Raw genomic sequence first — 13170 nt, forward strand, 5'->3', positions numbered from 1 at the left:
GGGGTGACAAAAGCATGAACCCATGAAACTTGGAAGGTGCTAAAAGATACAGCGATAAAGACCACACTACAAATGTGGCCACTGTGCAAAAAAATTAACATATGGCCTTATAGGTTCAACACTTCTAACTAAAACAAAATGTTCCCAAATCTAAAACTTTCTAAGCATCAATGATGTGTATAAGATTCCATGATTTGAAAGAGGCACAAGTCATAGTCACCATGGGTAGACCCATTCCCCAGGCACACGAAGCTGTGCTGTGAGCTTGTCAGCGGACATAATCCAGAATTTCCTGGGAAGGGTCTCAGTGGAGGACTTCCCACATCAGATTGGCCTATGGGCCTAGGTACATGATCATGGCTTAGCTGGTAGATTATTGTACAAGTCTAAGATAGATCTACAGAAGAGGTAGAAGAAGCTGAGTGGTGGTGATACATGCCTTTAATCCCAGCACTCAGGAGGCAGAGACAGGTGGATCTCTGAGTTTGAGGCCAGCCTGGTCTACAGAGTGAGTTCCAGGACAGCCAGGGGTACCCAGAAAAATCCTGTCTGGGGCGGGTGAGAGGTAGGAAAGAACAAAGTACAAAATGCTTTTGTTCATGCTATGACTCCTATACTTGTACCATGTGTCCAAACACTCAGCATATATACAATAACACTCCTGATTCTATACTCTTTTCCTTGTTTTTAGGCCTGGCTGGCCTCAAACTTGCCCACTCCTTTGATTATATGCATAGACCATCACCCCTAGTTGCTCCATCTATATTTATCATATAAACTGACCCTGTAATGGCAAGTTCCTTGCTGAATGTTCTTTACTTACAAGCACTAGCTTCAATTTAATTTAGTTAATAGATGATCCCATGATCATTTCTTGTCCTCAGCTAGTACTGCACTGGCATACACATACACACAGAGACACACAACTTAAAATAAAAACACTTAAAAAGTAAACAAAACTGAACATAGTAGAAAAAATACTAGGGAAGGAGAAGGTGAGAGGTGGTGTATTAGTTAGGGCTTTACTGCTGTGAACAGACACCATGACCAAGGCAAATCTTATAAAAAACAACAGTTAATTGGGTGTGGCTTACAGATTCAGAGGTTCAGTCCATTACATCAAGGTGGGAACATGGCAGCATCCAGGCAGGCATGGTGCAGGAGGAGCTGAGAGTTCTATGGCTTCATTCAAAGGCTGCTAGTGGAAGACTGACTTCCAGGCAACTAGGGTGAGGATTTTTTTTTTGCTTTTATTTATTTAATTAATTAATTTATTTATTTTTATTAGGTATTTTCTTCATTTACATTTCCAATGCTATCCCAAAAGTCCCCCATAGTCCACCCCCCACTCCCCTACTCACCCACTCCCACTTCTTGGCCCTGGCGTTCCCCTGTACTGAGGCATATAAAGTTTGCAAGACTAATGGGCCTCTCTTTCCTAGGGTGAGGATCTTATGCTCACACCCACAGTGACACACCTACTCCAACCAGGTCACACCAATTCCAACAATGTCATGCCTCCAAAAGGTGCCACTCCCTGGTCCAAGAATATACAAACCATCATGGGTGGGTAAATCAATATGCAGTATTAATAATTTTTAACATTAGTGATAGGGGCTAGGGGTGTAACTCAGTTGGTACAGCATGGTTGGTACCAGCATGGCTGGTGTTCAGTAGACTCTGGGTTCAGTTTCCAACATAGCATGGAGGTAGAGGCATGAGGATCAGGACTTCAGAGTTTTTGTATATTTTGAGACAAGGTCTCTCTATGTAGTTATGCTGTCCTGCAACTTGCTCTATAGATCTCAAACTGGCCTCAAACTCACAGAGATCCACCTGCTTCTGCCTCCCAAGAGGGATCAGGGGCTTGTGTCAAAAATCAAAGAAATAAAAAATAAAATGACCCCTTTCCTCATCAACTCTGCTGTGCCAGCACTTCCCTATAAGCCCACTGTCTTCCTGCTTGTGTGGCAACAAGCTCCTTTCTGGAGAGAAAAATTTCCAGAATGTTGAGAATTTCTCTCTCCAATCCCTCATCAAGAAACATTTTTGTCAAAAGAAATTAGGACAGTTGGCAGGGGTTGGAGGTTGAGTTTAGCTTTTGGTGCCACCCAGAGGCAAGAAAGATGAAGGACAGTAGGATGTTTGGACAAATCTAGGATTTTTGTTTCTTTTTAAAAAAATTCTCCCCATCTCTCCCTGCTGGGATGGAGACTACATCCTACTCTTCCACCACCAGATCCTACAGTCCTGGGGATGGAACCCTGGGCCTTATACGTTACCTAACTGGTTTACCATGAAGCTCTATCCTCGGTAAACTGCTCTACCACAAAACTATAGCTTCAGATTTCTACTGTGTCCTCACAGGAGAAAAGAATAATTTTAAAGAAAGAACCCATTTGAAAGAACAAAAAAAGCTCTATTTTTTTTTTTTTTTGAGACAGGGTTTCTCTGTGTAGCCTTGGCTGTCTTGTAGACCAGGCTAGCCTCAAACTTACAGAGATCCACCTTCTTCTGCCCACTGAATGCTATCTGGGATCAAAGGCAAGTGCTACCTTGTCCTGCTTTAATTTATATTTAAAAGAGCCAATTGGTGTGGCAAGCAGCTGCTGACATCTGCAAGCTGCAGAGTATACAAAATGAAAAGTTGATTTGTTTCTTTTAAAGATAAAATAGGAAAAAAGTGATTGTTTCTTTCTTCAAAAGAAAGATTCAAATAAAAAGTAAATTAAGTTATATAAGGCTAATAAACACCATGTGGTCCAACTATAAAAAGGAATTATCATTCAGCCATGAAAATGACAGTAAGTCTGACAGTGGTACCTCATAGATAGACAATGCTATTACATAAGCTGGAACAAAAAATAAAAAATATTGTAATGATGCTGTGTGTGTAAAGTATGTAGGCTAGGAAGATCCAGAGAGGCATACCACAGGGTCATGAGGCACAAATGAGGAGAGATGTTTACATATGATCAAAATATCCTGAAGCTAGGACCATGGTAAAGTTGAGAGAGGCCTAGCATGCTTGAAGCAGAGATTCTCAGCAGGTCAAACAATTCTGTCAAGCTTGACAACCCAAGTTTAATCCCTGGGACCCTCATGGTAACAGAACACTGACTTCTGAAAGTTGACCTCTGAACTGTACTCTCCCCCATTCAAAATAAATAAATGTAATTATTTTTTAAAGTGGGATCAAGAGATGGCTCAGTGAATAAGAGCACTTGTTCTTATGGGAACCTGAGTTTGATTCTAAGCATCCACATAGTGGTGATAAAACCACCTCTGACTCCAGTTTCAGGAGGACCTGATGGCCTTTTGTGACCTCTGGGGGGCACCAGGAATGCATGTGTTACACAGACATACAGACATATTAGACATGCAGACAAGAGTCACACACATAAAATAATAAAGCAATGTTTTAAAAAGGAAAATTCTGTGCTCAGTCTGGGGCTCCCACTGGCAATCCAACTATGCAGAAGACTCAGGCAAAGGGATAATGACATCTGGGGGTGCCTGGGCTGTATGGCAAGATTGGGCAATTAAAAAGAAAAGGGGCAACACGAGGTTAGAGGTCGTCTGGTGTGGCCCCGTGGGGCAGGGGCTGCCGGGGTAGCTCGCGGCGTCTGGCCGCGTAGGCATGCTCAAGATGTCGTACATGCTTCCGCATCTGCACAATGGCTGGCAGGTAGACCAGGCCATCCTTTCGGAGGAGGACCGCGTGGTCGTCATTCGTTTCGGACACGACTGGGACCCCACTTGCATGAAGATGGATGAGGTTCTGTACAGCATCGCCGAAAAGAAATGGAAGATAGTGGGAGATCTTCCTCATCTTGTATGAGTCCTGTTTGGATATCCCAGCTGTTTTAAAGGATGAAATGTGATGGTGTGTTCTGAAAGAATCATTGTGGCTGGTGAGACAGCTCAGCAGATGGAGGCATTGCCACAGAATCCACATCAGAGTCAAGGAAAGAACCAGTTCCCTTGTTTATTCCCTGACCACCACACATGTGTGATGGCACGCAAATGGTGCTGGTGTCACTTGTGCTCTGAGGCATCCTCTCTGATTGTGTGGAGTCTGACAGGCCTGTCTGCCGCCAATATGAACATCTGCCGGGCTCGGCCAGATGACCTGATGAACACGCTGCACTGCAACCTGCTGTGCCTGCCCGAGAACTACCAGATGAAGTACTACTTCTATCATGGCCTCACTTGGCCCCAGCTCTCCTACATTGCTGAGGACGAGGATGGGAAGATTGTGGGCTATGTCCTGGCCAAGATGGAGGAGGATCCTGATGATGTCCCTCACGGACATATCACCTCGCTGGCTGTGAAACGCTCCCACCGGCGCCTCGGCCTGGCCCAGAAGCTCATGGACCAGGCTTCCAGGGCCATGATTGAGAACTTCAGCGCTAAGTATGTATCCCTGCATGTCAGGAAGAGCAACCGGGCGGCTCTGCACCTGTATTCCAACACCCTGAACTTCCAGGTTAGCGAGGTGGAGCCCAAGTACTATGCAGATGGGGAAGACGCGTATGCTATGAAGCGAGATCTCTCGCAGATGGCCGATGAGCTGAGACGGCAGCTGGTGCTGAAGAAAGGCAGATATGTGGTTCTGGGCTCCAAGGAGAATCAGGGTAGCACACTTCCTGGTCCTGAAGAGGCCAGTCAGCAGGAGAACCTGGCTGGAGGTGACAGTGGTAGTGACAGCAAAGACAGCACTGATGTCCAAGACATCATGCAGACCTTGGGGTCCACCTCCTAGAGCCTGCCTGCCTGAGCACTGCAGGTCCTTGTATTTTAGCCACATTGTTCTCGGGAACCTTGCTCTGTGGTCCCTGAATGGGACCTGAAAGGCTCTCCTTTCAAAGCTTTAGCAGCAACCTTCTGCATAACCTGTGTGATCATGGAGGCACACCTAGACACAGAACCTGCTGTGCGGGAGTCAAGGAAGCCCGCCTGAGGACTGCTGTGCAGCCCCTTTCTTGGCTTCTCCACGCTGCTGTCAGATTCTGCTCAGTACTGTTCTAACTGTGTATCCTGCAGGTTTCCGCTTGGAATGCCAAACAGGAAGTGCGGACAACTCAAGATCCCCAGCTTCTGGCCTTTGCATTATTTATCTGGGTTTTTTTTTTTTTCTTCTTGGAGTAGAATCATCAAGTACCCGCCCTTGCTTTCTGTGGAAACTGCCCTGCCCCGCCCTCCCTCTTTTTGAAGAAGAGTGGTCCCTTTCCTGTGGGAGAAGGTGATAGGTATTAGACTAATATGCAAGCAGAATTTGTAGCTCTAAGGAAAGAACACGCAGAAATTAAATTGCATTCTCTAACCTGAAAAAATAAAAACATAAAAAGAAAAAAAAAAAAAAAGAAAAGGGGCAAAGATATGAATTGGAAGAGAAAGAAGAAATAACTGATTCTATTAAGACATCTTCAAGCCTGCATGTTTCCTTGAATTTATCCATTGCTCAGTTCCATCCATTTTGCTCCAACCCTGAGACCCACAGACGGACATATCAGGAAGACTTTCTAATAAGGACTCTAGGGCTCAGGAAGGAACTAACAGAGATGAGGGCTCAAAACTCAAGAGCTTCTGAGCAGTACAGCACAGGGAACAGATAGAAGGGGATTCGGGTCCAGAACCTGTAAAGAACTGATCCAACTCGGAAGGGATAGAACTATAGGGTAGGTCCAGGAACAGAGTGCTTGTAGCTCAATGGGCAGAGTGCTTGCCTTGCAGGCACTGAGCCCAGATCCCACCCCCAGCATAAACAAGATGTGGAGATGCTTACTTGTCATACTAGCACGTCAGAGGTCCAGATAGGAGGGATCAGTTCAAGGTCATCCTTGGCTCCCTAGTGAGTGCTAGGACAGCCTGGGCTGCACATACACCCTCTGCCTCCTCTCTCTCTCCATAATGGAAATCAACTAGAAGTCAGTCCATCACAGGCTCCCAACATTCCATTTGCCTCTGGGCTCAATAACTCAGATTTTGATCCTTGTAGCCTGTCTCAGTTAGAACAAGATCAGGGCAGATAGAGCTAATGAGCTGATGAGGTCACAGGTAACTGTACCAGAGGCAGCTCTGCTTATCCCACTGAAAGCTGAGTCTTTTTGTATCTGCCCCAGGCTGGAGGCCTGCATGCCTCAGGCTGTGGAACTTTCTAGTTCTGGCTTGTTTCTATACCTTTCATCCCCCCCCCCCTTTTTTTTTTAAAACAAAATGCACCAGTGGCTGGCTGGCTGGTTAAGGGTACTTAGCACACCACAGCAATACTGGGACCATAGAGAATCTGTCCACAGCATGGACACCCTTTGAGGCTGGAAAGTATCTGATTCCCTCAATATTGAGTCTTCTCTCCCCTACCCTGGCTATGGGTTAACAGGAACATGACACCATCTTCTCATTATCAGCAAAGAACTCCCATAGCTATGAATAGGGGAAGGAGCCCTGGGCAAAGGACCCTAAGGACTGAGTTCTATAAATAGAAAACTCTAAGATAGAGGCTGGAGAGGCATGTTAGCTTTAAGATGGCTGGCTGCCGTTGCAGAGAACCTGGGTTCAACACCTAGTACCCATATGACTGCACACATTCACCTGTAACTCCAGGTCTAGGGTATCTGATGCCCTCTTATGGCCTCTGTGGGTATGACATGCATATAGGCACACCACAGAGACATAAAATAAATGTATCTTATGGGAAAAAATACAACACTAAAAAAAATTGAACTGCCATGTGATCCAGCTATAGTATCCCTGAGCATATTACTGTGTGTAAAATATACAAATATATATAATATAGTTATATAGAAATGTATATAAATTATATGACGGTACAAGTAATCTATCTCTCTCTATCTATCTATATGCAATTATGAAAACATTCACACACACAATATTGGAATTTTCTGGAACAAATTCAACCATCTTGATGACAGAACAATTTTCTCTTCTGCTCACAATCTGGAGGGGCCTCTCCACTCCCATAGCTGTGCACTAGGTGTGGACTGTCCCCCACAGGCTCAGGTATTTTAACACTTGGTCCAGCAGGCAGCTCTGTTTGGGAAGGTTCTGGATAAGCTTTAGGTAAAGTGGAGCCTCACAGGAGAAAGTATGTCAGTAGCAGTGGGGCTCAAGTTTTTTTTTTTTTTTTTTTTTTTTTTTTTTTTTTTTTTGTTTTTTCGAGACAGGGTTTCTCTGTGTCTCTCTCTCTCTCTCTGGTTTCTATTGAGTGTAAAGCTACAGAGAGAGAGAGAGTTATTTTTTTTTTTTTTTAAATGTGATGGTCTGTATATGCTTGGCTCAGGGAGTGGAAATGCTGGAGTATTTGTGCCCTTGTTTGAGTAGGTGTGTCACTGTGGGCATAGGCTTTGAGATCCTCATCCTGGATGTCCGAAAGCCAGTCTTCTAGCAGCCTTCAGATGAAGATGTAGAACTTTCAGCTCTGCCTGCACCATGCCTGCCTAGATGCTGTCATGCTTCCACCTTGATAATGTACTGAACCTCTGAATGTGTAAGCCAGCCCCAATTAAATGTTGTCTTTATAAGAGTTGCCTTGGCCTGTTTATAGCAGTAATAAGACAGAAGTTGGTATCAGGGACTGGCCTATTACTGTGATAGGTCTGACCATGCCTTCGTTTGGAAGAATGTGGATTTGGGGACTTTGTATTTGGAAAGCACTGGAATGCTTTAAGTGGGGCTCAATGGGCCATCCTGGAAGGAATATGGAAGATGTTGTTGCTGTGAGTGATTTGAACTGTGGAAGCCTGGTTATAGAGATTTCAGAGGAGAACAATTTTAATATGTGGCTGAGAGACTTGTGATATTTTGGTGAAGAATGGGGCTGCTTTTTGCCCTTGCCTGAAGCATCTACCTGAGGCTAACATAGAGAGATTTATATTAATTGAATTGACAAAGGAAGTCTCAAAAAGCCCAACAGAAACTTTGTTCTCTGATTAAGTCTCAGGAAGGGTGTTTTGAAGAAGAGAAACAAGCTTAGAAAGGAAAAATATAAAATGTATGGTCCAAGTTATAAAGGGACTCCAGGAAGTGAAATGGAGCTGAATCCTGTGTTCAAGGAGATAAAGACATTAAGGGAGTGGTAATCTCACTCCAAGATCCCACCTACCTAAACCTACTGTTTGTGTTTGCAGTTGAACAAGGAATAGTGTGGATTTTTAATCTGGAATAAACTACAATCTAGAAATGAAGGGTACACTTGTGATCCAGATCTTGAGGCTAGAAGACCCAGGCTTTTGATCTGGATCTTGAGAAACAGTGGCTATGAAAAGCTTAGGCCCAGGCATGCTGGTACATACTTTTAATCCCAGGAGAAAAAGTCAAGCAGTTCTAAATTCAAGGCCAGCCTGGTACAGAGCAAGTTCTAGGTGAAGAAAAGCTTTAAGTACCGCAATGGTAGTACATGCCTTTAATCCTAGCATTCAGGAGACAGAGCCATGCAGATCTCTGAGTTCAAGGTCAATCTACAGTGCAAGTTCGAGGACAGCCAAGCCTTGAGGGAGTTGGAAAATAGAAAGCTGCTAATAGAATAAGTTGGGCAGAATGTTCCAGCCCTAGCAAGCTGCAGAATTTGGCAGTTTCAACCATGTGGCTCTAGCTTTAGAGTCAAGAATAAAAGGGACTACAGGAACAATTGTTGCTGGTTAGCTGGAGCTAAGAAATTAGCAGTGATTAAGACCAGCATCACTGAAGTGAAATCTTCTGAGAAGTATTTTCTGAGAGCACAAAGAAGCTGTGTTCCAGAGGTAGCTGAGGTTGTATGTCATGTTGCAGCTGGACTTGATAATGCATAAGAATCACCCAAGTGGTACTGGTTTTGAAGGTATGAAGGGGCCATGGAGAGCAGTTGAGGCTTAGCACTGTGAGAGGCCATGGGGAGCCATTGGTGAAGGTGCAGTCTTAGTTGTAGCTGATGGCCCGGGACTGAAGGGGCCATGCAAAGTTGAGGCCTGGCACCATGAAGAGAGCCTATGAGAGGCTATTGGTGAAGCCTAGTTGCTGTGGAAAATGCCAGCATATTTAAGATGCCAGTACCAAGAATGGCAGCAGCAGTGTAGTGGAGTCAACCAGAGACTAGAGTGCTATAGAGGGCAGAGTTGAAGAAGTGATGTGATGCAGGAAGCGGATGTGGCTGCATGGGCCAAGTTGTTTACTGCCTTGCCTGAGCATGTTCAGTGAGGCTGCATGCGTGGGCTGCCTGCCAGGCTAGACTATCCCTTGTGATCGGGACCTGTCAGCCTATCTGTGAATGACCTGAGCTCGTGCCTGGAGCGTGTGTGAATTCTGATTGGATGAGGTGGGGTGGAGTTAGAAGGAGGTGAGTCAGTGTGAATATAGGTTAGCCCTTGCTGTGAGTAGAAGTAGGAGTAAGAGAAGCTGTTGTAATAGGAGTTTTAGTTTAGCCCTTGCCCTAAGAAGAAGCTGCTGGGGAAGAGAGCAGTAAAGGAAAAAGCCACAAGAAGCCGTTGTGTGAACCCGACTTGGGTGTCCTGTTGCAGGAACAAAGGACCGGTGGCAATGCAAGTCCTTTGGAGGAGCCCAGAAGATCATGTGTAGATCCCAGACATTGGAACAAGAAGCTGTGAAGCTGAAGTTGACTTGGAAACCCCAAGATGTTAAAGATGCCAGGGTCATGGGATACATGTTGAGGAAAGTTGCTAAAAGGGAGTGGAACCAGCCCAGGAAAAGAAATTTGTTGCAGTCAACAATGATGAAAAAGGAGCTGGAGATCTGAATACTCCTTTGACATCAGGTATGGGGATGCAGAGTTTGAGTTTGCCCAGCTGGTTTCCTGCCTTGATTTGGGGATTACAGTTAAGTGATTGGATGAATCTCAGATGAGACTTTGAACTTTGGACTTTTAACATTATTGAGAGTGCTATAGACTGTGGGGACTTTGGAAGTTGGACTAGATGTATTTTTTTAATATGCTATGTTTAGGCATGGCCCCCATAGACTCATGTTTGAACAAGCCTATGGGGGCCAGGGAGTGGAATGTGATCGTTTGTATATGCTTGGCCCAGGGAGGGGCACTACTGGAGTAGGTGTGCCACTATGGTATTGGGCTTTGAGACCCTCGTCCTAGATGTCCTAAAGCCAGTCTTCTAGCAGCCTTCAGCCAAACATGTAGAACTTTTCAGTTCCTCCTGCACCATGCCTGCTTGTATGCTGCCATGCTCCTGCCCTGATGATAATGGACTGAACCTCTGAACCTGTAAGCCAGACCCAATTAAATGTTGTCCTTATAAGACTTGCCTTGGTCATGGTGTCTGTTCACAGCAGTAAAACCCTAACTAAGACAATAACCCTGTTCTACTTCCTGCTTGCTCTTCCTATATGTGGCTACAATATAAACAGCTGTCCTCTACACATGCTCCTGTTGGCACCTTTATCCCTGTTCTTCCTTAATCTGCTTTTAAAAGATGGTTTTATTACTATACCAATGGGGAAAAAATGGGAGACCCATCTAAATAGATGGAGGGAGAAGTGCATCACACCAGAGCCCACCATACATCTTCTGCCCCTTTCTGTCCACCCATTTAAATCAAACCTTTGTTTTTTAATTAACCTCTGATGAGCCCATGACTGTTCCCACTCACCTATCCACCAGTTTCTTGGCGAAGCCGAAGTCTGTCAGTTTAATATGTCCTTCCCTGTCTAGAAGGATGTTTTCAGGCTTCAGGTCCCTGTATACGATTTCCTTTGAGTGCAGATATTCTATGGCACACACAATCTCGGTGGCGTAGAAGACTGAAGCAACTGAGGAGAATCGGCCACGATTACGCAGGTAGGTGAAGAGCTCACCACCAGGCACGAACTCCATCAACATGTACAGGAAGCGGTTGTCATGGCCTGTCCAAAGCCTGCGAGACACAACAGAGTGCACGATGGTTAATAAGTTGGGTGCTCAGAAGTGGATACTCATGGATGGATGGATGTTGGTGATTGACAGACACTGATGACAAGATGTGTGTACAGACTCCAGATATACAGAGGTAGATGTTCCCATTAATATACTGGTATACACAGACACTAACAGGTACATATATGCAAATATCAAAATATAAATACAGATATCAAGATAAACACATAAACAGATGCAAACGTGTGAATGTGTCCTGGTTAGCTTTAACTGTCACCTTTATGACCCAGAGTCACTTGGGAAGGTACTCAGTGAAGAATTTCCCATATCATCCTAGCCTGTGGGCATGTCTATGGGGGTGTCTTTATTCAGCTGATTAGTTGATTGAAGTATGACGATCATCTCCATGGAGGGTGATGCCAGTCCCTAGCAGGGGTAAGATGTGCTGTCAGCTCTAACACAGCCTGAAGTCACCTAGGTAGGGTCTCAGTGAGTCACTTCTCACATTAGATTGGCCTGTGGGTGTCTGTGGGGAGTGTCCTGTTTGATAATTGACATAGGAAGCCCCACCCATCATGGATTGGGTTCTTGGGTTGGATGAAAGCTTTATGCTTCTGGTTCCTGCTCTAACTTTCCTCTCAGATGGCCTGTGACAGCAAAGTGAAAGCCAAGTAGCCAAGTTAACCCTTTCCTACCCTCAGTCCCTCTTAGTCATTGTTTTATCACAACAGAATCAAAGCTCACCAGCAAGTAATCAAGATGTTTGATAAGATATCTGATGTCAGTTAACTCAGACCATAAGGTTGTGCTTAGATGGACTGTAGATGCAGGTTGATAGTAGAATATCAGAGGATGCTAAAACTGTGATGACAACTTGAGGGTGGAATTTACAAGGAAAGTATATGCTAAGAGGTGGTGCCCTAGGTGGGACCTTCAATAATACCGTCAATACTATGTATGTATGCATGTATGTTATCATTATCTATCAGTCAGTCATCTATTATCTAGCTATTTAACCTATCTATCCAACCATCCATCACCTTTCTACCATCTATTGTCCTTCCATTCATGATCTATCATCTATATTATCTACCTACATCTATCTACTATCATCTACATATACTATCTATCTATCTATCTATCATCTATCTATTTATCTATCATATATCATGCAAGTAATTCCCACCCAACTACCACAAGGTTTTCATCCAGAAACATCATTGCTCTCCAGGGGTACGAAGCAAATGTCTACAGAGCACTCTGACTATAAGCCCCGGATGAGAGGCTTCTTCTCTCAGCACCCACAGTAGGGCACCCAAAGACACTGGACCTTTCAAGAGTGCACAGTGCAGCTCACTCCAGACTTCATTTCTTGTTATACCTCTATGTGCAAATACCTCTGACATAAAGGAAGGAAAGCACAGGTGAAGGGTCATGGTCTGCATGTAGAGCACAAACTTGTAGAGCACAAACTTTCTGTGTCAAATTGACAGTACACCCTCATCTTGTCCATGGTGGATGGAGTTCTATGTCAATCATCAATTAGAACACTCATAGACATGTTCACAAGCTGGACTGATGTGGGAAATCCCTCAGTGAAACCATTCCCAGGGGATTTTGGGTTGTGCCAATTGATAGTTGAAGCTTATCACACATTTTTCCCTGTCCTGGGAATAGTGCCATGCACAGTAGGCTGAGCCTAATATTGACTCTTGTTAAAACCATTTGTAAGTAAGTTCAGATTTTTGCAGCAAAGTAAGCTGAGATTTTCATCAGCCGTTTGAAGCCTTTCCCACTATGCTGGGCATCCCATGTTTCCTCAAGACAGACTACTCCATGTTCATAGGCAACATGCACAAGTTGGATGGATGACCTCACAAGTGTTCACAGTTAAAGGACAGAGTATAAGGCTTTAAAGGCCTTAAGTAGCATGCATATCATCCTTTGAAGTTCAAAGACCTGCTAAGTTGTGTTCCTATAGCTGGACAGATACACAGTGTGCTCTGCCATGCTGTGAGTACAGCATGCAGGCCAAGTGCAAATCTCTATAGCACTAAGTCACTTTGACATAGTTTTTAACCCACCTGCTGAATCCTGTCAATGCAAGATAAAGAAAGCAAAAAAAAGAAAAGATTCCTTTAAGGCATGTGTAATTACACAGTGGTGGATAGAATTGTCCAGTCTGACTTAGCTAAGCACTCAGGATTCTTTCTGCCAGAATTCCTGTATTAAATGTCTGCATACCTAGGACCTTGGGACATAGCTGTGTGGAGATTGGTCTTTTTTTTTTT

General features: G+C 44.4%; 2 protein-coding genes and 1 pseudogene across 3 annotated transcripts in view; 2 read left to right on the plus strand and 1 right to left on the minus strand.

Moving 5' to 3' along the window:
• Positions 1 to 13170, minus strand: part of Prkx (protein kinase X-linked) — a 37374-nt gene that overhangs the window by 12212 nt on the left and 11992 nt on the right. For both annotated transcript variants that reach the window (XM_021152939.2, XM_029473572.1), the window contains exon 3: positions 10617 to 10880. In XM_021152939.2, coding sequence (XP_021008598.1) covers positions 10617 to 10880 — 264 coding nt within the window. The remainder of the gene's footprint in view (positions 1 to 10616; positions 10881 to 13170) is intronic.
• LOC110286538 lies at positions 3649 to 3891 on the plus strand (annotated as a pseudogene).
• LOC110286539 (N-alpha-acetyltransferase 11-like) lies at positions 4088 to 5336 on the plus strand. The gene has a single exon (XM_021152940.1). It carries the CDS (start codon positions 4103 to 4105, stop codon positions 4763 to 4765), a length of 663 nt encoding a protein of 220 aa, XP_021008599.1. The 5' UTR covers positions 4088 to 4102; the 3' UTR covers positions 4766 to 5336.

Source organism: Mus caroli, chromosome X, assembly GCF_900094665.2.
Source record: "Mus caroli chromosome X, CAROLI_EIJ_v1.1, whole genome shotgun sequence".
NCBI lineage: Eukaryota > Metazoa > Chordata > Mammalia > Rodentia > Muridae > Mus > Mus caroli.

Excerpts from the sequence above, each read along its gene's own strand:
- LOC110286539 (XM_021152940.1), top strand. The coding sequence starts at position 4,103 with ATGAACATCTGCCGGGCTCGGCCAGATGACCTGATGAACACGCTGCAC.